The 27,258-nt window shown below is 39.0% G+C and overlaps 2 protein-coding genes and 1 pseudogene across 8 annotated transcripts; 1 reads left to right on the forward strand and 2 right to left on the reverse strand.

The window, feature by feature from the left end:
* Positions 1-11: 11 nt before the first annotated feature.
* Positions 12-6,164, reverse strand: LOC120796231 (peroxiredoxin-like 2A). 4 transcript variants are annotated; one of them, XM_040138769.1, is made up of 7 exons: positions 6,055-6,164; positions 3,673-3,921; positions 2,608-2,793; positions 2,083-2,174; positions 1,837-1,977; positions 997-1,161; positions 12-902 (listed from the first exon to the last, which is right to left on the reverse strand). In XM_040138769.1, exons 2-7 carry the CDS (start codon positions 3,866-3,868, stop codon positions 807-809), a joined length of 876 nt encoding a protein of 291 aa, XP_039994703.1. In that variant the 5' UTR covers positions 3,869-3,921; positions 6,055-6,164; the 3' UTR covers positions 12-806. The 4 variants fall into 4 exon arrangements, with proteins under 4 accessions (XP_039994703.1, XP_039994707.1, XP_039994706.1 ...); XM_040138773.1 differs by lacking the exon at positions 3,673-3,921 and having other exon boundaries at positions 6,055-6,158; XM_040138772.1 differs by lacking the exons at positions 3,673-3,921; positions 6,055-6,164 and adding an exon at positions 5,610-5,731.
* Positions 3,853-8,703, reverse strand: LOC120796232 (annotated as a pseudogene).
* On the forward strand, positions 6,138-26,194 carry mat1a (methionine adenosyltransferase I, alpha). Of its 4 annotated transcripts, none has more exons than XM_040138765.1 (14): positions 6,138-6,240; positions 9,140-9,220; positions 14,670-14,755; positions 16,879-17,020; positions 17,422-17,610; positions 20,356-20,433; positions 20,857-20,979; positions 21,068-21,180; positions 21,920-22,063; positions 22,819-22,944; positions 23,038-23,130; positions 23,241-23,423; positions 23,559-23,692; positions 24,536-26,194. In XM_040138765.1, exons 5-14 carry the CDS (start codon positions 17,544-17,546, stop codon positions 24,636-24,638), a joined length of 1,164 nt encoding a protein of 387 aa, XP_039994699.1. In that variant the 5' UTR covers positions 6,138-6,240; positions 9,140-9,220; positions 14,670-14,755; positions 16,879-17,020; positions 17,422-17,543; the 3' UTR covers positions 24,639-26,194. The 4 variants fall into 4 exon arrangements, with proteins under 4 accessions (XP_039994699.1, XP_039994700.1, XP_039994701.1 ...); XM_040138767.1 differs by lacking the exon at positions 6,138-6,240 and adding an exon at positions 8,114-8,214; XM_040138766.1 differs by lacking the exon at positions 14,670-14,755.
* The last annotated feature ends 1,064 nt before the right edge of the window (positions 26,195-27,258 follow it).

Genomic DNA, 27,258 nt, shown 5'->3' on the forward strand with positions numbered 1-27,258 from the left:
CACAGTGAGGATGTGGTGATGAGGTTCTTATTTATTATTTTTATTTTGTGCAACTAGTACGCACAATCTCTCTCTCACGCACAACACACACACATATACATACAGACATTAAGCAACGACCCATTCAGGCACCATAAACACTCCTCAGCATGGCGACAGTAGCTGAACCTGTGTGTGTTTGAGCATCAAACCTGCTCCTCTCACTTTTGAGTTTAGAGTCAGGTTGTCATTATCACACACACAGACCACACACACACACTTGTCTACCATGTTGGAGGCCCATTTATGCACCTGACCAGGAGAAGCAAGCAGAGATAACACACAGGAACACAGGAGTGTACCACTAACAGTTGTTAATAGAATTATTATTCACATTTGAAATCAAACCTTTAGATTGAATTATGTCCAGAAAGAAGATTTCAAGTGACCTTCAATTTCATGGTCGATGTACCTGAATGAAAATGCTGCCTTTAAGTCCCTTACTACCTGTATTTAATACCCGTTTCGTAGAAACTAGACTCTAGAGTGTCTGGAGAGATAAGAGGAATACAAATACTGTAATATTATTGGCTCTGAACTGCATCTCAGCTCTATTTTGTAATCTAAAGTAAATTACTCTGCAAAAGAAAAAAGTATATTGTGATATTAGACAATGTAAACAGACGTAAATCTCATTATAATATCAGTATTTTAGTGATGGCCAAACTTTGCAATTCAGCATGTCAAATTAAAAATGGTAATTATTTCTTAATTCTAGTTCTGATCTAAATACAGTGTATGTGCTCTTTGTGGAGTGCCAACATAACTTATTTCACTGGAACAACTTTCTTGACAGCCTCTAAAACATCTGCAGTGTCCACCTTATCGCCAAACTCCTTCTCACGGTGTTCCAGCAGAATCCCCTGCAAGACACAACATGCAGTTAAAACACAGACACCTGTTTCGTAAAGCTGTATTGAGCTGAACCTTATTTTAGTCCAGGTGTGAGTACGATACCTGGTCTCCTGCCCCGATAACAAACACTCCCCCCAGGACGAAGCCCTCGCCCATCATGTTGCCCTGGTAGCCCGACCTCCAGGCCCGCATGAAGTTCTGCCACACTCCTAGGCGGATTAACCCTAGACCCCCCATCTTCCTCTGCAGCGGGCCGTAGAAGTGTTTCTGCAATCACACAGTTTAATTTTAGTCGGGCTAACCAAAAGAAATGTAACATACAGAAAAGGATTAAATGAATGTCCTTGAATTCATATTATAATTTTCTGTCAAAAGATGGATTTATTTTACTGATTCTTTAATGGGCAAAATTGCTTTATCACCTAATTTGCCAACTCTCAAGTTTCCCCACGGGAGATGAATACATTAATGCAGAGGGATCAGTAATAACTAATGATAAATACAATTTATCATTGACTATTTCGATAATTAATTAGTCATGAATGTCAATTTTTTTTTAAAGGAAAACTGCCAAAAATTTACTTTCCAAATGTAAATTATTTCTGTTTTTCTGAATGTTTTCTATCACAGAAGATTGAGAAAGAAAAAGTATTAGACCACTGGATTTTGCACTTGGTTTTGGTTTGTTGGTAAACGAAAGGACGTTTTTCAGTATTATATAATTAATAGACCAAATGATTATTCAAAAAAATATTTTGCCGATGAATGGGATTTGTCAGTGGACCTGTTTTCATTGTCAATGTGTGTTGCTGGGCTTCCACTCTAAAAGATACTAAAAACAAAAAAGAGCGAGTCCGTTTTGAAGGTGGTTCAGACTGACTGACACGAGGGTGAGTACCTAGAACAGCTCTTGAAGGTCTGATGCTATCTACCACTGCTAACCTGTTCATCTATGTAGATGTCCCCAGCGAAATGCGGTCTGAAGTCCTGGATCTCTGTGCCGATGTTCTCCTTCACCACAGCAACCAGAGGGACCCCGAGCTCTTCCAGCTGGGGCTTCAGAGAGGACAGCTCAGAGGCCTCCTACAGAGAGGGAGAGATTATACCATCACGGAGAATGTAACTCACATACAGTCAGAGCTGAGTAAAACGGCCCCTACTCTCATATTCAGAAACTTTTTGTATCACCTCTCTACACAAAAATCATCCCGGTCGTCGTACGGCCATGACCACAGCCCCGTTCTTCTCCCACAAGATCTTTGCTTTGATGGCCTTGTCATCTGCAGACAAAACAAGAAGGAACTGTTTCTAAGACAAGTCTCCAATCTGACATGTTCCTAATAAAACAAACTCACAAGAGGATAAAAGATGCAGCATTTGAGTTAAATGTTAATGGTTACATGGAACATCTATATGTTTAAAAACCATTAAGTATAACACAGAAACTCACACTTCAGCTTCAGCAAAGTGATCTAATCTGCATTACCAGCAGATTTGAGAAAGCAGCTTTGCCTTAAATGCCACACAAAACCTCATTCATTGCATGTACAATGCATGCTAACATGCAACAGTAAAGAAAACTGCGTATGGCCTATACTTGTGCGGATGTAATTGTAATTCTCCTCCTAATGGGTTTAACAACTGCGGCGGTTAAGAAAAACAGGGTTATTGGAGGGTGACATTCTTAAACAGCCAGTCAGAAAGCTTGCCTACCATCTATGGTGGAGCGCAGGTCAGCATTTTCTAGGTACTCCAGCGATGCATTGGCAGCTTTAGGCAGACACAGATCAGTGTTGGCCAGGAAGATCCCGGCTAGGGCGGCTCCGACAGCCCCCAGACCCAGTGACCACATCCCCATCCCAGATAGCTCCCCCACCAGCGAGGACCCAGTGGAAAACACTGCAGCACAAAAAGCAACGACATGAGCATGGAAACAAGTCACAAGTCTGTCACAAGTCTGACATAATCATAGTGAAAAAGAAACTTTACTCTGACATTTTATGGAGTTGCCCCCCCCACTCGAAAATAAACCTCACTTGTGAGAGTAAATAGCTCACATATTCACTAAAGAGATGTGACGAGATAACCACAGTGTGGAGACTCCATTTTGGACTGTGGCTGGCTTGAATTCGATGAGTGACTCTGGTACCGCCAGGCATTGTTGTGTTTGTTTTTTTGCTATAATTTTTTTCATCACTTATCTGCCAGTCATTTTCTTGATAACACTGTTCAGTCTACACAATGTCATAAGATCGTGAAAGTTGAAGTTTTCAAATGTCTTTTTTGTCCAACAATTACTCCAAATTCCACAGATATTCAGTATTGTCATAGGAAGCTGAGACAGTCAGCCAATATTCTCAATTTAGAGGCTGGAAGCAGTGACATTTTGTCATTTTTTGCTCTAACAAAAGACTTTAAATTGTTTCGGCTCTAGAATAATGTTTTGTGAAACAAAGTGGATTAAACTCCTGCCCTAAATTAAACTTATAATTGGAAACTTTATTCATAACTCTTGTTAAAACATTTTACAATGCTTGAAAGATCATAATCATATCAAATATAATCAAATCCTAATTAAATGACTCATTTATTTTGTCTACTTTCAAAACACTTCTCATTGTCATGAAAAGTGTCTGGACTCATTCCAGCACAAAGTGGATGGAAAGCAGGGAAACACTGTGCACAGATCACAACCGTAACATTGTTTGTGCAACAAGCTTGAAGTTTAGGTTGCGACAGAGAATAGCTAACGGTGTAGACAGTCAAATATGTCCTTGCCTGAATCCGGTTTGTTTGGGTCAGGACTGGCTTTGGCTTTACTCTGGTGAAACAAAGCAGTCTGGGTTCTTAGAACCTGGGGCCTGGCTGTGGTGGAGGACTGGCTGCTCAATGTAGCGCTCCCCAGAGAGAGGGCAGAGCAGCGCAGAGAAAGAGTCCAGCTCAAAGCTGGCGAACATCTGGACAGAGCCAGCATCGGGACCTTGGAAAAAGTCTGACCCTCTGACTACACACACCCTCAAGGTTTCACTGGAAAAAAGAAACACAATTCTTTTCTATGAAAGTCAAACCAGTTGTGCCATGCCAGAGACCATTATCAACAATACATTCCACTTTCAAGGAGCCTGCATTTGATCTCACAGATTAAAAAAAAAAATAATCTTGGCATATTATTTCCAATGTTAAGACTACCCAACTAAAAAATTATACCTACCTTTAAACCAGTCAGATGGGTTTTATTTAATTTATTACCCACGATGCAGATTGTGCAATATTCCCATGAAAGAATGATAAATGCATAAAGTATAAAATGTGTGGTTGGAGTATCACACTTCTCTTCTTGCAAATAAACTTCCTATTCGTAAACCCTAAGCTTTCTTGTGTGTGGTAAATACATCAACACAAGATACACTGAAAACAAAAATGTTTAAGTCACCGCATGCCACACATAGAAATCCATGCACTGTGAATAAAAATTTTTAATATCTGCAGTTTTGTAGATATTACACAAGACAAAAACTGAATTTAAAAAGGATCAAATCTATCAATGTCTATGACAAACTGAAAAGTAAAAATGTAATATACTAACTTGTCTCCATTTCCAATGTGTGAAGAAGTACTTTTCACCCTGAGACGTAGCTCATAAATAACCCAAATGCATTTGAGGTGTGAAACTGCGAAGATGAAGGGCTGAAAAAAATGTCACAGCTACTACAGCAACCAACAGAGAGACAGCTACACATGCGACACAAGGAAGTGTCTAGATGTGTCTGCAGGGCGAGCAGCGAAAGCTGAGAGCCATCAACACTGGTACTGTGAATACCGAACAGTATATACCTACCTCACCCAGATACAGTCAAATGCTGCTTACGTGGTGATGCATTTTGAAGGGAGAATTTTAATTTGTGAATTGGTTTTTTATTGCTAAATTTATTTAAGTAAACAATCTGATTATTTCTTCCACAATTGACTTTTAAGCACAGTTTTAGGGTACTTTACTTGAGTATTTGATGCATTTTTTTCCTACTCCTCTACATTCTAGAGAGAAATATTGCTTATTTTTTACCCCACTACATTTACTTGATAGCTATAGTAACTATTTACTTTGAAGATAAAACTGTTTAACACAAAATATATGATCTGCTCATAAATTATGATGATTTGTCGTAGATTAAACTACCCAATAGTATTTACAAGTAGTTACAAGTAACTCCACTTTGACAGGCTACAACATTAAAAAAGATACTTACATGTTAATGCATCTGTAATAATAATCTAACCATATCATATACAGCACTGGGCACAAGTTTTAGGCACTTTAGATGCTTAGATTCTTCATGCAATACCATTGACAATCTGCACAATGAACTTTACTTTTACTTCTGATAATTTAGCTGATGATACTTCTCGACTTTTACTTAAATAATAATATTTTACCAACTGTCAATACCCCTAGTGTGATACAATAGTTAATAACATACCTAACTTGATTTGTACCTTTCATTCATGTGTTGTTATATGTTTAGTTATTAATCCAGCAGCTGTGTGTGGTTGTGTGACATCTTATTTCCTGTCTGTTCTGGCTTAATATTTTGTCTGCTAATTAAAAACAATTAAAAAATAAAACAGTGAGCAATTTGAATGCAAAGCTTATAATTGTACCCTTTAATGTCAGTAAAGGCTCTAAACACCTTTTCCACCGCTGACACTTGACCTACCTGTAAAGAAATCGGCTGAACAAGCAAAGAAAAGAAAAAAAAGAAAAGAAAAAAACAGCTCAATTAGTACGCGCCCTGTCAGGACACAGGAAGACGGGCGAGGTGACGACCTTGATACCACCACATCAAGTGCTGGCTTTACGGGCTGCACTTAAATCTGGAACTGAATGGGAAATGGCTATTTTAGCATTTGAGGCCCTCAGGGTGATGATGATTACATAATAAAAGCAAACTTTCAGCGTCCCCACGGAGTTGCTGTTACGGGACCGTGTCGCGGCAAAAGCGGTCGATAAATTAGCGGTTAGCTCGGCTAACGTTTAACTCTTTGGTTAAGTGAGCCGGGGCCTGGGGCCGGCACGGCTCGCCGGGGCAGGCGCAGCCGCTCAGAAGCCGTCGCCGTCCTGCAGAGTGAGTGGAGTAGTTCTGGAATACATTGCACACTCACCAGAATCAATGAGGTAACGCCACCGCGTCGCTCCGCTCGAGTGTTTAATAAACAGATTTCGGCGCAGGCGTACTAAACGACCGCGAGGGAGCAGGGGAAACGAATCGAACACGATGGCCGGGCAAAAGAAGATTGGGACGACGAGAGGGGAGGAGCGAGACAAGACAAAAGTAGACACGTAGACAGGTAAATATGCCGAGAAAACTTTATGTGAGCGTTCACTTCAGCGGTTTATTCCCCATCATGTCAGGCCACAGCTGTCCTGTTAAAAGTGTTGGGACTGTGTGCGGGCATCAGAGCTGTTCCCTCGGCAAGAGTTTAGAGACAGATCTTCATTAAAACACACTAAAGACCATCACACCACCAAGACCACATAGGCAGACAGCGGGTCAATAAACAGTCAAAGGGGCACATTTTAAACACAGAGTTGTGCCACTTTTTTCATTACATACCAGCAACCATCAGCAGCCAGAACGACATTAAATTCTTGCTTTTATGCAGTTGCAATATGGGTGTAACATGTTAGAGGATACATAGTGATGTAGGAGAAATCCTAGTTTAGGCTGACAGACATGCATATGGAAACACTGTAACATGCCGCACGAGCAAGCAGTCCATTCCTACACACTTTGAGGTCTATCTTCTCGTGTCATCTTGCATTTTGCGGGCTGTCCTGAGTACTGCCAGCATATTCACCTTATCCCCAAACTCCTTCTCGCGGTGCTCCAGTAGAATACCCTGGGGGGGGGGGGGCACAGACAATCATACAGTCACAGGCCATGAAAACATCCAGACACACTTGACAGAAAATCTTTATTCTGCCCACCTGATCTCCGGGCCCAATGACGAAGACTCCACCCAGGACAAGTCCTTCACCTCTTAGGTTTCCCCTGAAACCCCTCCGATAAGCCCGCCAGAGGTTCCTCCACACACCAATACGCAGAAACATGGAGAGAAACATCCATCGCTCTTGAGGGCCATAGAAATTTCTCTATGAGAATGATATAAAAGCAGTTTATTGGCTTAAATGATGTAATCCTCCATGTTTCACTTATTTTTTAAAGGCATGTGTAAGGGAGGGTTTTGCGAAAGCAGACCTGCTGATCCACGTAGACCTTCCCAGAGAAGTACTTCTTGAAGCAGTCAAGCTCCTTGCCAAGGTTTTCTTTCACCACAGCAAAAAGAGGGACTTCAAGGTCCTGCAGCTGGGACTTCAGAGAGGACAGCTCGGCAGCCTCCTGCAGAGAGAGAAGGACAAAGGAATTAAATAGTATGAATGAAAGTGCACTAGTGAGGGGAATACAGAGTTCTCATTACTAATACACTTGCAGGAATGTTTTTTTCATACCTCTCTGCACAATAATCATCCAGGTCGCCGTACAACCATGACCACGGCTCCAGTCTTCTCCCACAGAGTTCTGGCCTTGTGTCGTTCGTGGACTAGAAGGGACAGAAAGATAACTCATATTCTCTAAATGAAGAAGTCCGCAGCTAGTTGATCGATTTGTGTGCGGCATTTGGTGCCTGAGATTATCTTAGGCACCAAATGCTGGACTTTGATCAGCCTTTCATCAGGGTTCACCTTCGTCTAAAGTGTTCATTAGTGTTGTTCATAAAGACAACTGGGTTTTGTGTCAATCCAACTCAATTGTAAGAAGCCTAGAGGGATTAAAGGATAGGTTTACATTCTTTCAAGTGCTGTATTCATTCTTCATGCTCATACTGGCCATTAAGGGATCCCCTCCTGATGCACTTTCAGTGGAAGTGATGAAATCATCCACAGTCCTCATTCTGTGTAAAAATTTATTCTAAAGTTTATCTGAAGTTAACATGAGTCAGACAAATTTGATGTTACAATGTTTTTAGTACAAAATTCCCTCATATTTGTTTCCCCGGAGAAGTGTTTCCTTGTTGAGCTACGGTGGAAGGATACTAGCACAAAGAGTTCCTTGCTTCTGTTGTGTGACTCACCACCTCCAGTGGTCTTCAGTTCTGTGTCCTCCATCACTTCCAGGTTTGCCCATGCTGGTTTGGTCTGAAACCAGTCTGTGATAGAGCTGATGAGCTCTGCAACAAACAGGATCAAAACCTTCAGGACCATGGTCACAGTCACCATGGCCTCTCTCCACAGGCCACCTACAGAAAAAACATGTCAAAAAGGTTAACTTTCAAATACGCTTCTGCTTCAGGAACTTTTAACTGTTAAGATTAAGATGGTTTGACCTCATCAGTCACTTTGTCATCTTTATTTGGCTTTCTGCATGAGAAACAGGTGCATTCATGCATGCTTTGTTGATTTTTTTTAAATCTTATTGTCTTCGCTGACCAACACATTTGTCTTAGGTGTCTTAATAACCTCAAATTTTACAGAAATTTCATGTTTTAGTTCAGAGAGGAGGAATGCACACTTCTATGTGACCACTTGAAACTCATTCACAATTTGATTGGATTAACAATATGCATAAATTCCACATATCAACAGAAGAAAAATACCAATAAGATGAAATAGCCAAGTTTTTAATGGCTTAACATTTGATAATGTACAATATGTCAAGAAAAAATGTAAAAAGGTGATACTCACCAGACTGTGCCTTGCTGCTAATGTGGAGGAATCTGATGTTTTCAACCAGCCCCTTAAATCCTCTAAAGTCCGATCAGCCCAATCACAGTGAAAGCCTTGCTTATGCGAGAGTAACATGATAGGAATTTTCTCAAAGACTGCTGTGAAAACAAGGCTCACATTGAGCTGGATCCTCAGTACCAGGTTCAGCATGGTGCAGAGTGGCGCTCTCATCAAAGAGCAATGTAACAGCATGTTTCAATATTTATTTCATCAGTTATGTTGTCTTATGTTGTCTTCTATGTTCAAGCTGTTAATATCTGTAAATTTGATAAATAGCATTTGTGATTCAGTATTTGAGAATGATACCAACATACACGATCCTTCTGTCTCTTGATTTTTTTTAAATTAAACCCTCTTAATTTCTCATTTTAATTGCTGAAATATAAACGTATCATTGGGGATGATAACAAATACACCTTAGATTCAATACGCCTAAGATTTGGCTTTTCATTGTCACATCAGGTCAGCCCAGAAGTAGTCGCAGAGGCCCTGAGATCACACTCCAGCTGTCAAGGCTCATAGCAAGGCTGACCCCTGCAGCAGGTTAGTGACACTACAGAGCGGAGACACTTCCTGGCTGTGACTAACAATTTTTTTCATTATGGGTAAATCTGACTATTATTGTCTCAGTTAACTGATTTATCATTTTGTTTACAATATGTCACATAATACTGCCCATTGTAATTTTCAAGAGCCCAAGGTAACTTATTCGGATTGCTTGTTGTGTCCAAAAGATATTCAGTTCACTGTCATACATGACAAAGATCCGTGTCAAATCCTCACACTTGAGAGGCTGGAACCTGCAATTTTTTTCCCTTTTGTTTGAAAACTGTCTAAAATCATTAATTGATTATCAAAATAGCTGCTTATTAATTTTCTGCCAATCAATTTATCTCTACCATAATTGTTTCAGCTCTGGCTTAACGATGTGTCATGCAAATTTGGTTCATAATTAGATAATACACCATCTGACTCATACCAAATTGCGGAATCATTATGCCAGTAGTTTTTTTTTTTTTCTCAGCAAGACAGTGTTTCTGTATACTGCAGCCATATTCAGCTGCCCATTTACAGTGTACTGCACATTGTAAGTCTATCGACAGAAAATTCATCACCAAGACTTTTGGTCATTTATTAATCGTCGAGATCAGTTTTTAAGCAAAATGGCAAACAACTTGTGATATGTGAGAATGTGCTTCTTTTCCCTGTTATAGTAAATTACAGTAGAATGAATATCTTTGGGTTTTGGACTGTCGGTCGCACAAAACAAGACATATGATGACCTCACTGTGGACTGTAGGAAATTGTGATGGGAATATTTCATGGCCTTCTGGCATTTTATAGACCAAACTATTAATAGAGAAATAATTGGAACATTAGTTGATAATGAAAGTAATTGTTAACTGCAGCCCTAGTATGGTTAGTTCCTAGATTAATAAGTTCTTAATTGATAACGCAATTCAATGCGACAGCCTTAAAATAAATCCTATTTTTGTGATGCCTTTAATGTTCTGTTTTGCTTGAGCCTGTCAGAGAGATAGTGATTGAACACTACGGTCATTTTTGAGACTATGGTGAAGATGATGATGGTGATGCTGGACTGCATTACACTTTTCGTTGTTTCTAATGGTTTGTCCAACCCCGTTAACAAACAAGAAGAAGACAGATTGTAACACTATCAAAGACTATTCTTTTTTTGTCAAGGTTACAGTGCTATGCATAGATCAAGTCCATCTTCAAAAACTTCCTGTCTCTATTTTATGAACCTTTTTTACTGCCACCACCAGTGGAGATAGCAGCTTTATAAGTGGGACCATTGATAAAAACAGAGTCCACCACAGTGCAGCATAGGTGTGTTGAGTGTGTTTGAAGGGCTGTGAACATACATTATTTCTCTGCCAGAGTTTCATTGCTTTTCAATTACACTTGTCCACAGGGTATCATTGGCAGACCTTTGAAGTGAACGGACTGTGTTGCTCCTGCATGATGTGTGTGATGAAAGCGAAGTGCTAGAATGGTATTGTGATAATATTTCACTTTTTGGTGGCAGCTTCACAGAGGAATGTGCTGAGGGTCCAAAATGGGATAGGATGACACTCCACGAGCCCAGCTGGTGGACGCCCTCTGGCTGTTCTGCTCGGCCATATGCTGGTCTGTGTGTGTGTAATAGAGTCTGCCTGGATGCCTGCTTTTGTTGTTTTAAACACTTTCAGGTCATCTGCTATAAAACGTGATGGACTCCTATGGGACTTTTTTTTGCAAATTATATGATAAAGTGAGGCCTGTGCTTGTGATTCGTCAGGTAATCACTCATTTGTGGTGAGATGATGAGAAGAGGAGTCAGTGTACTGTAAACATGTCACACATCCCAATGCAAAACCCCTCATTTGTGAGGTTCAAGTGAGGTCTTGGATAGGTCAGACTGTTTGGTAGCTGGTTTTTCTCATCACACACAGGCGTTCATGTGTACACACACATCCAAACATACACACAAATGCAGAACAGCCTCGTCTTGTACCAGTGCTCCTCTGGTAGGGGAGTGTGTGGGACCAGTAGCCAATCACAGCTGAAGATTTGCACCCCACCTCCTGTGTGGTGTTCTCACTCACAGGCATTGGTTGACATGTCAAATTCTTACTGTGCGAGTGAGGCCAATCAGAGAGCGAAGTGGGGAGTAGAAGAGAGATCTACTTTTGGATCTGTTTCAAGCCGTGCACGTTTGAACGAAGAGATAGATTTTCTTTGCATCGTTTTGAGTCCATTACAGAAACTTTTTTCTGTGAAGAAAATTGGTGATATCGATATTTCAATAATGCCAAAATTCTACCTGGTAATACAAAAAATTCAGATAAATACAAACAAAAAGCCAAAAAATGAACACAGGAAGAAATTACCCTCATCACAGAGAACCAGCTAAGGCTGTAAAAGATTGTAAAAATGCAACAACACTGATAAATAGAAATACCCCAGTCCTGTTGAACGTGTGTATTATCTACCCTTTATTGATACGTGGTCCCTTATATAACATGCTGTTGAAACTAATCACTCAACAGTTTCCCAACCATGCAATAAAATTTCATGACTGGCAAGATCCAACTTTTGAACCAGATGAAACTGGCTGGTAACCAGATGAGCAAAGGCGAGCTGCCGTAGTAAACTGTGTGTCGTTGAACCTGGGGAAAGACAAACAGGTCTTAACAGCCCCGGAGGCTGCCTGGGTTCATTTATTGGTCATCCTGTTCTGTCAAGTTTGAGTCTGACTGACTCTCAAACCCCAGAGTGACCCCAAAAACATGACCCTGGCTTTTAAACCGAAACAAAATGGGAGTCAATATGACACACATTTGATGTAGCCAATCAGAGAGAAGGTGGAGACACTGTCATGTGGCTTCAGTTGGTCAAACTGATTTGTCATTGGTTCAGCCACATTGTGTTTTTTTTTCTTTTATAATGTGTAATGTCAGACACTGTGGAATTATCATATTTCCGTGATGAATGCACTTAATGTCTGTTGGTGTTTTTTGACTCATTTTAATCCAACCGCACACATTACGTCTTTAAAAGTGTCATCATAAATGACGAGTTGAAATACCCTCTGACATCCTCGTTGGATGAGCAGTGACTGAGCTCACTCTAGCTGTCAAACCAAGTGTAAAGCTATTGGAAATCAACATGAACAGTAACACAAGCACAGCAACTCCAAACCACAGATTCTTTCAAACAGACAATGCTTCAATCATTTTCACCTGACAATTAATACATTTTGGGGTTAACTGCCCTCGGATTTGCCTCTGTATGAAAATTTCATTCCAAATGTTTTGGTTTTTTTTATTTGTTTTCTGTTTTGTTTTGTTTTTTGTTGTTGTTTTTACAAAAGTACATCCAAACTTAAATCTGTGAAGACACAATCGGAAAACACTTGAAGTGGATCAAAATTGGGTTTCAGAGGCACAAAATTTTATCAAAATAGTTCAAACAAAATAAAAACATGGTGCTGAATAAAACTGAAATTTGAATACTGGTTGAAAAAGAAAGTTTTACGATTTCTGGATATTCTGTAGGCAAGAGCTTATTTGCTTGGAAAAGTAGTGGTTTCCCTCAAATTTAGATAGACTCTAATTCGATTTTAAGACAGGTCTTCCATAAAATGACAACTACACAGCAGCACCTGAATATGATAACTATTTGGTAGATTTGCTGTATGGATATACAGAACGAATCAACACTGAATAATTAGCCAGAATCAGTTTAGCGATGTATTCAAATACAGAACAAAAGTAAGTTACATTAATACTGAGCCATAAATATGGCTTGACCTTGTTGTTCAGGATTGCATTGTTTTTTCCTGACAGTCTGACCTTCATTTACATGATAACTCGTGCACATAGAAGTCAGATATTTCACCCCATGAAATTTAGCCCTTTCTTTTAAGGCCTGGTAATCTCAGTTTTACAGTGTCAACCTCATGTAGAGCACAGAAAATGTAGAAGTCAGTGTGTTAGGGTTACAATATTATCTTGGTTATATTATTTTCCGAGTTTTTTAATTCATCAGTTTGAGAATCTATTTAAGAACCAACTAATCCCCAGGACACATTCACCCTCTTCATGCTTCATGTTGACACATCAGAACTCTGATAGCAGTTATCTTCCAACATAACCAGAACCATCTTGTTAGTGTTGAAAAAAATCTCTTTTCCTGGTCAGTCATTAACAAATGTTTAGAGTCAAACCACACGAACTCAGAGAGAAGTCAGATAGGGTAGTGTATTGAGTGTGTTCATCCTGGCACACAGTCTCAAGTCAGGCCAAAACAGAGGTGTATCATCCAGAGGTCGCTCACTGTACCATCAGACTGTCTCTCTGCTCTCTTTGGCATCAGGCGGGACATTCGTGCCTTCTCTAGTTTAATCTAGTTCGTGTTTGTTCCATTTAATTGACTGTGCCCCCCTGCCGGCGGTACCCGTGTCCAATTTCCAATACTGCAATATTTTTCATACAGTTGAACTGTTAAACCCTTGCCTTTAGTTAACTATTTCAACTTTTTATCTGTTACCTTTAGTACACAATTTAAACCACAGCTTTTACATCACACCCAGCATGCAGCTCCTTCCTCTCCATGTTCAATTTGATTCTGCTGGCCTGAGGTAAGAGTAGGTCAGCTTGCTATTTACTTGAGTGGTATTTATTTTTATGTTAACACAGTTGTTTGTAATTTTCTCCCATTCCTCCAAACAACACAAACTAAATCAGTTGCGTAACGTGTTTGAAGCCGTAATGTCCTTTGTGCACGTGAGCCTGCAATTCAGCCAGATGTTCAATATATTACTCGTTTTTATTTTACATTTTATAATGTAATGCTTTTCCCTGTCTGAAAAAAACGAGCTACTAAAGGCCCACAAAAGTCCTGCAGTTGCGCAGACCTACAGGCCTGCTGTATGAATACTCTAAAATACAAAAGGAAGCTAGTCCATGGTCATTTCTAGACTTTCCATAAAATTTGGAAGAAAAAATGTGATACAGTCACTGCCTACATTGGCTTTATGGTTAATGTAGATTGTGCTTTTTGGTTTTCTGGTCAAATCTGCTCTAAATGAGGCTTAAAGCAGTCAGGAGGAGTGGTATTTTATTTACTACAGAGAGCTAGTTAAAATTCTCCTCTCATTTCATGGGGCCAACTCAACACCAACTGAAATTAGAGCCAGATGAGAGAGAGAGAGAAGAAGAGAAAGGGTTTGTCCCTCTACACTGTTTATGCTACGATAAAGAGAGATTTGTTCATCTCCCACTGTCTGGAGACCTTGTATACCAAATGAAAAGGTACAGGGTCAGTGTGCGTTTGACAGTCCCATTGTTACTCCAGGTGTATGTTTGTGCATGCACACACAGTCCTATACAGTCCCTGGTTTTCTGCAAGACACAGGCACAGGGAGCCACCTGACAGGCCATGAGATATCTGATAGACACATCTTCATTATTTGATCTTCTCTCAGGAAATGGATCAAGATATTCTGCAGTTGTGTACAAACACAACAGCCTCAGGCGGGGACTTCGATGGAAAAGAGCATTTAGACAACAGGTGACCGTCTGCTCTAAACTTAATTATCGGCAGTGATGGAAAGTAACTCATTACATGGTACTGTACTTAAGTACAAATTTTAAATACCTTCACTGTCTTTTTTTATGCTATTTTAAACTTCCAACCTTCTACATTTCAGAGAGAAATGTTTTACTTTTTACTCTATGTTTATTTTAAAGTTACAGTTGTCAGTTCCTTTGCACGTAAAGATACTACATACAAAGCACAGTGGTTGAAAGTAACTAAGTACATTTACTCAAGTACTGGACTTGAGGGATTTTTAATTTATTTTCTCCATTTTGTCCTACATAATATCTCTACTCCAGGTCAGAGACAAATATTAATGCTTCTATTGTTCCATGATTTTTACACCACTACATTTATTTGACCTCCCTGGTCCTCCCTGATAAGTTGGTTTATTAATTTATTAGAATCTAATGCATTGTTAAATATTAAACAACCCAGAACTGTATAAAGTAATAAACAATAGCTCCACCAGCCATCATTTAAAAACAGATAACTCCTTAATGTCTCTAATGTCTCAGTACTTCCTCTGCCACTGAAAAAAACATATGATCAGTTTATATAATATGGTCCATTGCTGAGTTTAACTATCCAACAGCATAAAATATCCTCCAGCTCGACCATCTCCAACATTAAAAAGCTGCTCACTCATTAATACCTCAATAGTAACAATCCAATAATATAATATACATATTCTGCATAAAGAATCCCTTAACTTTGAAAAGTAAATGGAGTGGAGTATTTTACTTTGTGATATGGCCTCTTTCACTTGAATTAAGGATCTGAACACATCTTACACCACTGATTATTACCAAGGACAATAATACCTCGCTCTCAAGCAGAAATTATTAAGTATACATTGGTTTCGTTTGTGTACCAGAGTATCTACAGACATATGCAAATGCAGATGGAAGGATAGAAATGCTTATACAACAGCAGTACAATAAACCACTTTTTGTGATGTATATATACCATGGTCTCTGAAAATTCTTGATTCTGATTTGCTGGAAGGTGTGGATTCACTTTTAGTAACCATAGAGTATAACCGTAAATCTATGGTACTGGTATAGGTACTTGTTCGCAGTTACAATAATGGAACGTACAACTTGTCAGTTGTTATCTTTTACACATTTTTAGGGCTCCAACCAACGATCATTTTCATTATAAACTAATCTGACAGTTATTTTTCTTGATTAATCGATGAATCATTTGGTCTCTAAAACATCAGAAAAATAGTCAAACATGCCTGTCACAGTGTCCTACAGGTGACGTCATCAAATTGTGATCAGTTTTATTCGGACCAAAAGTCCAAAAACCAAAAATATTCACTTTACCAGTAATGGAAAAAGTATTTAGATCTGTTACTTATGTAAAACTGGCAATGCCCCAGAGTGAAAACACTCCATTACAAGTAGAAGTCTGGCGTTCAAAATCTTAAGGAAAAGTATAAAAGTATTATCAGTATAATGTACCTATTATGCAGAATGGCCCTTGTCAGCATTATATTATCATATTTTAGAATATCATTATTGATGCATTCATGTAATTTAAACTATTACATACTGATTGACGGTTTAATATATAACAATTAATTATTTGTATAAACTAATCACCAAGTTATTATGTCAAATCTAAAAGTAACTAGTGACTATAGCTTTCACTGTAGTAAAAAGTACAATATTTTTCTCGGAAATGTAGTGGAGTATGTGTATAAGAAGTACAGTGGAAACACTCAAGTACAGTTCAAGTACCTTAAAATGGTATTTGATTCAAATATGGTTCTAGACCAAGACATTCAGCCAATTCTCACATTTGAGAACCTGGAACCATCAAATGTTTGGAATTTTTGCTTGAAAAGTCACTTAAACATTTACTCCATCAAGAAAATAGTCGCTGATTAATTTTTCTTTTGGTTGTTGCAGCTCTACATATTTCACATTCATGTCATTGTTTAGGTTCATTTTTTAGTGCATGTACTGTGTGTTCTTTCAACAATATTGAACAGACTAACACCGCTCAGAACATGATGTAAACAGGAGAAATTGCATCATTTTAGCAGTTGACAACAACAACCTTTTTCTCTCTCCCTCTGTCCATAGGTTGCCCCATCCTGGCCAAGTCCCAGCAGACAGAGCTGTCCCACTGGTGTGACGGAGGGGGAAGGGGAACCCCCTCTACTTCAGTGCTCCTGCTCCCACCCAAGAAGCATCACGCCCTCAAAGCAGAGCTGTCAAAGCAGAGGTTATCACTATAAACACACACTCCAGCATGATTCTGTACACCAGGGGTTAACAAGCCGTTTCCACAAGCTGAAATGCCCTCCCATCATCCACCCCCCCCAGAATGGACTGTCCCATGGATTCACATGACGTGTGTGTGTGTGTGTGTGTGTGTGTGTGTGTGTGTGTGTGTGTGTGTGTGTGTGTGAGAGAGAGAGAGAGTGAGAGTGTGTGTGTGTGTGTGTGTGTGTGTGTGTGTGTGTGTGTGTGTGTGTGTGTGTGTGTGTGTGTGTGTGTGTGTGTGCATGTATTCTCTTAGCCATATATATTGGGCCATGTGGACACAGACGTGGAGTTTTACAGGATAGACATTGTATTGGCTGCAGGGCTGTTTGCCTGCCTTTCTTTATTTCTCTCTTAAAGAGATCCAGCAGGACTATAAAGCAGCTTTCAGATCTCTCTGAACTGCTTGTTGGTTGGAGCTGAGGAACCTTTTCTCCCTGTGTGTGCTTGAGTATCGCCGAGTACCTGGTCCACTAGAAAAAATGAGTGATCTGCTGGACGACTGCTCTTTCATGTTCACGTCGGAGTCCGTAGGAGAGGGACATCCAGGTGAGTCTTCAATCAACTTTAGCTACCTGTGTGTGAACTTCAGGTCACAGAAAATGATTTATATTAAAGTGTGTGCTGTAAGACATTTCACAACATGACGAAAACACGACCAAAACATGCAGTCTCAAAAAAATGTCTACATCTTTTTCTCACCTGTACACAGAGGAATAGATTTAACATTTCTAATAAAATTTCCATGTGATTTTGCATAAACTTTGATGTGCAAATGAATAAATTATGCAAGTTCAACTCAATGTCCAAAATAACTCCACAGTGCTGCATATTTACTCTCCAAGCGTGGTTGGTATTCCATTCACAGCAACATGTGCTTACTGCCCCTCACTCTCACTCTCACTTATGGGCAGCTGGAGGTGAATGTGTGTGTGACGGGCTGGTGTTAGGTTGCATGCTGAGGAAAAAGTGACCAACAAAAGAGAGAACAGACTGACATGTAGACTCCATGCTGGCTCTGGGACACAAGTTTCATGTTGACATTGTGCAAAATGGGGATAATCAAATGAACGTGAACCCTGACTAACCCTAACTAAAATGACCTTTCAAGGTTTCTCCGTGGATTGCCAGTTGTTTTCAGAAGGGATAAGGGAATTTTCATTTAACGAGAAAGTTCAGAAGAGATCAGTTCTGGTTTTTAGTGTTTGGCATGGCCATCAGTGCTTGTCATTCAAATCCAAAAATTAACAATTCCATGCTGGCAACACTTTAGTTTAAGTCCCCCTATTTAGCCTTTATAAGCAGTATATAAACATTCAATAAATGGTTTATAACACACTAGTTGTAAGCAGATATCAGTGTTTATTGATGTATTTTTTAACGAGTAAAGCTCCTCCTGTGGGCACCCATAAGTGGATGCCAGCATATAATCAAGATAATGAATCACAATGTATTAAAATAAAATATGTCCTTGTAGTAAAAGTTATAATTATAATAAAAAATAATTATAATAAAAAGTTATAACATAAAAAACTGTATATTAATAAATCCTTAAAAATTATAGCGTACAACTATATTATACTGTGTTTTAAAACATTTATTAAATGTTTGCATACTCTTTATTAATGCTAGATAGTGGGAATTAAAATAAAAAGATACCCAGATGTTCTATACACACCTGAGAGAGCTTGTCTAACTTAAAATCTAATAATAAAAGTTGAAATGCACTCTACCCTCTACACTGCTGCCTTTAGACCCCCCCCCCCCCCCGTTAATGTGTTGTAATCCTTTCACAAATATGTAACCTTTCAAAGTCCCCTGTGTTAAATCAATAATCAGTAAACGCTGCAGAGTCAACCAGTTGTGCAGCTTCAAAGATAATGACAGAACATGACGACTGTGAGCCCCCAATGTTATATAACACCACACCGTTGGAAAATAAATGACACTGATTTTGAATCAGCTTGACTTTGAATCAAATTTTTTATTGATTTTTAAAGAAAATGTTTGATACATGGCAAAAAGTACATTTTTTTCATAGCTCATAGAGTAGACATTACTTAAAGTCCTCCAGGTGTTACTAAAAGACAAATTACATTAATAAAGAGGAAGAAACATACAAAAATGAAAGACCTAATTATCAGTGAAAAGAAAAAAAGAGAAACACAAACACATTCGATATTCATAATGTAAAAAGGCTATTTTAATATGAATCCAAAAAAACATCATTTGAAATCGCATGTGGTGTGTGTCATCTTAAGTGCATGCTATAACAGCGGTGCTGTGAAGAAAAGCAGATGGCTGAATTTTCCATTAAACGTGGTCAACAGCAACAGTAGCATTCTTGTTCCTTTTTGTTTATTGCTGTGTAGTTCACATATGATTTCTTAGACTAGCAGAAGGCAAAGCTGGCAGTCCAGATGAAATTTGCCCACATGTCGCTGTGTTTATGTATTTATTTTACAACCTATTACTATTTAGTCGAACATTTCTCTTTAAAAAAAATCTTACTATTGAATTCTGTATTTGCTTACCGTAAAATAACAGTGCACCCTATGTGAAGCCATATATTCTATATTCTATATTCTAGCCATATAAAACTTATAGGGTTAAAAATTTCCTTACATTGTTTGTACATTCACAGAGGCCTGTGGCCTTGACAGAGGACTACAGCACACACCTTTTAATTTGATAACATACTTCGAGGTCTGGGTTGTTCCCACAGATAGGGGCCTTTTTTTTTTTTTTTTTTTTTTTGGGATCAGAGCCAGGCCCGACAGTAAAGATACATAGTCCATAGAGTCATAGTCCATAGACTACTGCAGACTATAAACCAAGGATGAAAACTATTTTATATCATTCATACTGATTTGTGTTTTGAAATTGTCTATACTTTGAGGTCCTCCGTGTACAGCAGAGTCAATGCAGGCAGATGTTGAGGTGGTTTCTGATGTAACACGTGTATTGCATTGCTTCGGCAGGATGGCCGAGAGAGATGAATGGAGTGTTTTGTGAGGCGTTGGGGCACATTGACCCGCTGCTAAATCCAACTGAAATCCAAAACTCTTCCTGTTTGAAATATTAGCGTGTAACCTTTCAGAGAAATATTTTTAAACTTGGCCACCAAAGCTAACATCTTCTACTGTTAATATTATGCAAAACCTACAGTAATAAAGCTACAATCTATAATTTTTTTCTGTACTTGAAACACAGGGACTCCTGCCACAAAATACTCATGTATCTCAAATCAACAGGCCTAGAAATCTCAGCTTAATGTTTGTCCCCTCTCCACAGACAAAATTTGTGATCAGATCAGCGATGCTGTCCTGGACGCTCACCTAAAGCAGGACCCAGATGCCAAAGTGGCCTGTGGTGAGTAAACTAGAATTCAGATCGAGTTTATGTAATTTTTTAGAGCACGGAGACACAGACGGAGATGTTTATGTCAGTATTATCCCATGTGTGGCTTAAAAAAAAGCATCATCTCAGTAATTTCTTCTAAGTAAGACGCAGGGTTTCATGTGGTCAGTTTTGACATAGCTGAGTATAAACAAACTGACCCGCTGGCCTGAATGTCACCTGGAATTTAAGTCATCGGCATTGTTGAGATTTTTTATTGTATTTCAATATTGACCTCTGAATATCACAGGATGGCTTCTTGTGAGCGTAACCCTGTGAACTTGCTAACAGCAATCAGGCTGAAGTCTAAATGTAGACATATGTCTAAAGATTTTCCGCCAGATCAGAAGATATTTAAAATCTCTGCATATGTAATGTGTGTGTTTGTATCAATAGAGACCGTGTGTAAGACTGGTATGGTGTTGCTCTGTGGAGAGATCACATCTCGGGCCAACGTGGACTACCAGAAGGTGGTCAGAGACACCATCAAGCACATCGGCTACGACAACTCCGACAAAGGTGAGAAAAAAAGATGGAAAAGGACAAAAATAGAGGTAATGTGTGCTCTGTGTTGTCAGCCCTTCGCTCATCCACTTTCTTTCTGTAGGTTTCGACTATAAGACGTGTAATGTGCTGGTGGCACTGGAGCAGCAGAGTCCGGACATTGCTCAGGGAGTCCACGTTGACAGACAGGAGGAGGACATTGGAGCAGGAGACCAGGTAGGACTGCTGCAACAGGACAGTGTGTCCGTTGGCCTCATGTTGGCTCGAGGGCTGGGTGATGGTGACAAAAATCAAATATCACAGTTTCTTCTGTTTAAAATCCTACTTAAGTAATAGTACAGAAGTATAACCAGCTAAAGATTGATTGTTAAACAGACATACAGATAGATTGTTAATACTGATGCATCAGTACTCACATTTTACTCTTGTAGGTGTTGGACATGGAGCTAGTTTTAACTACGTTATATACACTTAGCTAGCTTAGTCCAATGGTTCCCAACCTAGGGGTAGGGCCCAGCCTAAAGGTCCCAAGACAAATGTGAGGGGTCATGAGATGGTTAATGAGGTTTGAAAAGAAGGAAAAATTAAGTTCTGCTAAACAAACGTATTTATTTATTTAAGACTTTTCTCTAATCTTTGCTTTTTTCGTGAAATACTGGATAATTTTACTTCTTTGGGATTCAAAAAGCGAAGTACTTTGTTTTAAAAAGTGCTCTTTTCATAAATTATATATTGTCTCATGTGACAACATTGTTTTTGAAATGAATATAATCAGCTGTAGTTGACACAGGCCCTGGTGTACTACGGCGCATATCAGTATTTTGACATTATCTACCTTTTTGTTAGAGATTGTGCCAACACTATTATTTCCTGCTGTTGCTGCTGATCTGTGTCCCTATACTGCACAGTTTGCCTCTTTCTGTTTCTGCTCTGACACTCTCTCTCTCCTCTGCAGGGCCTGATGTTCGGCTATGCCACAGATGAGACGGAGGAGTGCATGCCTCTCACCATCGTCTTAGCCCACAAACTCAACGCAAAGATGGCTGAACTCAGACGCAACGGCACCATCCCCTGGCTGCGTCCTGACTCTAAAACACAGGTGAGGTAGCAGTATGTATTGTATTACAGCACATGCGAGATTTTTCTTTTTTTCTCCCAAAACAGAAACAACACCACGGCAGTCATGGTGTGAATTAGTTTATTGTTTCTACTCTGGGTGTCTTCCAAGAGATTTATTTTGGTGCCAGCTGAAAAAAATCGGATCAACGGTGGCTACTGCAAGAATTTAAGATAAAGCTGTCTGTGTTGAAATAATAGACTTTTGTCTAACTTAGAGGCAGTTAGCCGCTGACAAAGAGTGTCTAATGTCTTTTTGTCCCATGTCAAATGTAGGTTGTTAGAACATCAGGCAAGAGAGAGTAGAATTCTGAGTTCAAACCAGTAATTCGAACGTAGAGCTTTAGATTTATATCAGATTGGACTGAGCACACATTTTTACTACACCAAAGAAGAACTTATTATCTGGTCTCAAAGGCAGACAAAAAAGGGGCCACCAGCAGCTTCATAAATCAAATTCCTTTCAGATATTACAGCCATTTTTTTCTAGGATTTTAAAGGATATCAGAACAGAATTTCATTCAGCGTTTTAGGTGATGGTCTGCGCAAGAAAACAGATACAATTACAGGAAAACTTTAATCATCCTGTGGGGAACTTTTGGTCACTACAGCAGCAGCAACTCAGCAGAAGAAAATTGGATAAATCAGAGTAAATGAGGAAGAACAGAAGATTAAGTAAATAATTATAACAAGTTCCAACACTGTGTACCTACTTTTGACTTCTGGTCTGTCTTACAGGTGACAGTACATTATGACCAGAGGGACGGAGCTGTGGTCCCTAGGAGAGTTCACACCATCGTGATCTCTGTCCAGCACGATGACTTCATCTCTCTGGAGGAGCAGAAGAGGGTCCTAAAGGAGAAGGTAGAGCCTCATACACAGGCCTAACTGGGCCCTGACTAATGAATTGCTTAGGAGGTCAGATCTTTGGTTTTAATGTTACATTGATTCTTTCAGGTGATCAAGACCGTGGTTCCTGCCAAATATTTGGACAACGAGACAATCTACCACCTCCAGCCTAGTGGTCGCTTTGTCATAGGAGGACCCCAGGTGATCATCACTCCCAAACTGTTCATTTCATCTACAAACAAATTGTGAAGAAAGAAAAAAACCCCCTTAAAAGTCCAAACTGATTTTTTTTTTTTTTTTTCCCCCTCCAGGGTGATGCTGGTGTGACAGGCAGGAAGATCATTGTAGACACATACGGAGGTTGGGGGGCTCACGGTGGCGGAGCTTTCTCCGGAAAAGACTTCTCTAAGGTGGACCGCTCGGCAGCCTATGCTGCTCGCTGGGTGGCTAAGTCTCTGGTCAAATCCAAACTGTGCAGGAGAGTTCTGGTTCAGGTGAGTGTACGGCTTCAGTCATTCACCCATACAAACATGCACAAGGGCTAAGGCTCTGAGTCAATGACCAGTGTTTGAAGCATCAATATGTGCGGAAAAAAAACATTTCTGTCTGTTTGTCTCGGTGTGTTACAGGTGTCTTATGCTATTGGAGTTGCCCAGCCTCTGTCTATCTCCTTGTTCACCTATGGTTCCTCCGAGAAAACAGAGTCAGAGCTGCTCCATATTGTCAACAAGAACTTTGACCTGCGGCCAGGAGTCATTGTCAGGTAAACACATGAATACGACCTTTGCATTCCTCTTATGTAAGACAAGTCAAGACTGCTTTGTTTAAGGCCACTGTGGGTTCATTTTTTAAGTGTTTATATGATGTGTAAAAGTAGACCAGAAGTGATTCATCCATTATCCAATGGAAAGAAAATTAATTGTCAATTTCTTTGATTTTTTTGTTTTGTTTTGACATTTCATAGACTAAATGATTAATTGAGAAAACAATCGGCAGATTACTTGATAATGATAATAACTGTCAATTGCAGCATGGTGAAATTTGGTGCAGTCTATATGCTGATTTCCTCTACCTTTTTTTAATATTACCACTAGGGGGCACCAAAGTTGGACATTTTCCAGTTGTACACATAGTGCCTTTAAGATGGAAGCCCATTAACTTTCTTTGTGTACATTTACATTTTCCTAATTTTTTTGCAGAATGAAGGCTGTATGTAATTACGGATAGAAAAGATTAGATAAACATTTGGTTGTCAAATTTTGAAGGTAGTTATTTATTTATTTCATGTTTAATTGTATATAAAACATGTATGTAAGTATATAGCATGAACCAGTGCCACATAACACAGTATTTATAGCCTATGCTAAGTGCAATGCCAATCCTTATATAAACAGAACAGTACAAAACACAATGATGCTATAATATTATCATAAAGCACCAAGTCCGTCATAGCTACATGACAAAACTTGAGTTCCGAAATATGCCGAATGAAAAGGATAAACCAGAACTACATACATAAAACTAAAAATATAGCACTGGTATTATCCTGTGATGTACTCACTGTCCTTCCTCAATTCTGATGCATTTCTTCTGTATCCTCCCCCAGGGAACTGAATCTCAAGAGGCCAATCTACCAGCAAACAGCCTCTTATGGCCACTTTGGCCGATCAGAGTTTACTTGGGAGATGCCCAAACAGCTTGTCTTCTAACTCCACCTGCTTGTCCTGATCGACAACTCTTCGTGGGCTACAACTGCCATATCCAGCCACTGATAGGACATGTTTTAATAGGAAGAACTAAAGCCACATTTAGGGATAAGTCAGCTTTAAAGAGGTGAGAACATAATTATAAGAGTGGTTGTAGCCAATGGACGTATAATGGGACATTCTCCCAATGAGAAGAGAGGCATTGCAGAGGACATTTCAGTAACCAATCTTTTTCTAGCTCACGAACCATCTCATTTTTGGTGCTTTAGAAAGGTACGAACTATCACTAGTCAAAGCTCTTCCGTGGTAGTGTAAAGGAATACCACAGCAAGTAAAATACTCTGAAGATAAATACTTCTACACCACTAGAAGTAGAGTGTTTTATCTCAAAGCTGTGAATTTTCCTTTATAATGTACAGAAAAAAACCTCAATGCTTAATTTTCAAAAGGTGCTATTAACAACAGCAAATATTTCTTCAGTAACTTATCATATGAATTTCAGAAGTGTAATTATTGCTCAACCAAAGGCTTGGCTTTAGAAGAAAATTTTAATCTTTTTGTCATGACTGTAAAATGCTTTTTCTAAGTCTTATTTTGTAATGTGTGCAAAAGGAAGTTGCTTGCACTGTTACAATCACCACTGTAGAAGAAGACAGGTCGATTAAAGTCATTTAAGTCAAGACAATTCATTTAAATGTGGGGGGAGCTTTTATCTCTGAGGCATAAATGAATCGAATGTAAAATGGCCATGTTTCCATACGTCCCTTTTTTTTCAGTCGGCCTTTCAGCCCCGCTTTGTTTTAATATTAACTTGCTTTTATTGCTGCTCAGCTCACCTGTTGGCTGATCTATATCTCCATGTGTCTGTTTATTTTTTACCTGCAGGCCTGCTACTGTGACTGAGTCTGTAAATGTGATTTATTTTAGCAAATAACTAGAAGTCTGAGCTCTGACTTGATTGTGAATCAGTCTCCTCTTAGCAGTGAATTACAAAAAAGCACGCTGTTGAGCCTAAAGCATTTACTGGACCAATGATGTCTTTCAGTGGCTGCCTTTTTTTATTAGCCTGTGTTATATACCTTGCCGCAGATGCAAATTTCCTCTCATTCCCTCTGTAGCTTGGAGATAATTTGCAATTTCTTATTCAATGTGAAATTTGCTCTACTCAAAAACAACTTCGACTGTTGTCTAGTAACACTGCAGGCCAAGATTGTCTCCATGCATTAGAGGAAGAAAGGGAGGATTTATTAATATATTACTCCCTGGGCATTTAGAAAATTTTATTTTAAGTCAGCTTTTGTTATCGCTTAATCACAAAGCATTTAATCTAATTCTTCCCCTCTGAAAAACTACTGATGGGATTGAGGAAGTGTTAACAGTACTCCCCTTAAAACGTCATGTCTGTAGAGGTTTAGGACTTTTGTGGTGACAACCGGTGCTTTCAGCCAACATTGTTTTTGTAAGAGAGGTTTTCCTCTATTTAATGTGTTGATCTGTGCCATCTTCTATCAGAGACTGGATGATGTAAATAATTAAACAATGAAAGAAAATTAAAGATATAAACCATTGTCTGGCCCTTTCCATTGCCAAATGGCAACTTACATGAAGTGAATTATGAAGAGAAAAGTTCAAACATTTTCTTCACATTTATTTTTGAACATTAAGGCATATATATATATATATATATATATATATATATACACAATCATATGACTTTTCATCAAAATAGAATTTACAACCTAAACCTCTTTGGTTTTCATTATCAAAATAAAACATAAGGCACATAGGGAGCATTTTGCATTTTAACTGAGAATTGAGTATCGAGTAACAGATTTTTGTGAGGTTTACAGAGGCTAGTTAGTTTGTCAGAATGCCCTCACCTTGCTCATGCAGCAGGCTAGTTTGTCTTGCAGATATTTACCCATGTTTGTGTGAGCAGCATAAGCATTCTCACAAGCTAACTATACAGGAATGTTTATTTTTTTAGCTTTACAGAGTTTTGATTAACAAAAATAATCTATTATATCATGGCTAACCATCAATCCTGCAACTGTGAAAAAGCAGTTGCACCTACTCTACACAAAACAAATATACACAACGAATCCTCATGAACATAAAATAAAATTCCATTAAATTCCATACAAAGTCAACAGAAGGCAGAAGCAAACCGTTCATTCTGCTTGGAATCAAGCAATGCAGCTGGTGTCATAACATTTTCCTGAGTGCAAGGATCAGACAGATCAGTAAACGAGGAAAAGAGGACAGAATTGAAATGAAAAGGAGGCTGAGCCGGCCATGCAAAAGATATATTTTAAATTGTTTTTTGTGGTGTTCATCTGGAGCATTATGCATAGACTCCTAACATGCATAAACTGAGAAGTAAATTAAACACTTTTTAGTAAATGTGTACTGACAAAATGTTTCTTGCCAGAGCAGTATGAGCAGCACCATCATTTTGCTTAACATTTAAAATAAATCAAATCTTAACCTGTTATTTGTAAGAAGAATGCATATTGTAAAAGCAGTGTATGGTCACAAGGCCAGGTTTTACTCCAAGATGATGCCAGGTAGAACAATCCGAAGACCACTGCTGAAACAAAGCAAGAACCACAAGCTGGAGTTC

This window comes from Xiphias gladius, chromosome 11 (genome assembly GCF_016859285.1).
Source record: "Xiphias gladius isolate SHS-SW01 ecotype Sanya breed wild chromosome 11, ASM1685928v1, whole genome shotgun sequence".
NCBI classification, from domain to species: Eukaryota; Metazoa; Chordata; class Actinopteri; order Istiophoriformes; family Xiphiidae; genus Xiphias; species Xiphias gladius.

What these genes read in the sequence shown, in the direction of transcription:
- mat1a (XM_040138765.1), top strand. Translation starts at nt 17,544, where the DNA reads ATGAGTGATCTGCTGGACGACTGCTCTTTCATGTTCACGTCGGAGTCC. An exon ending in CGTAGGAGAGGGACATCCAG is followed by an intron (nt 17,611 to 20,355) that starts GTGAGTCTTCAA and finishes CCCTCTCCACAG; the next exon opens with ACAAAATTTGTGATCAGATC. An exon ending in CGGCCAGGAGTCATTGTCAG is followed by an intron (nt 23,693 to 24,535) that starts GTAAACACATGA and finishes ATCCTCCCCCAG; the next exon opens with GGAACTGAATCTCAAGAGGC.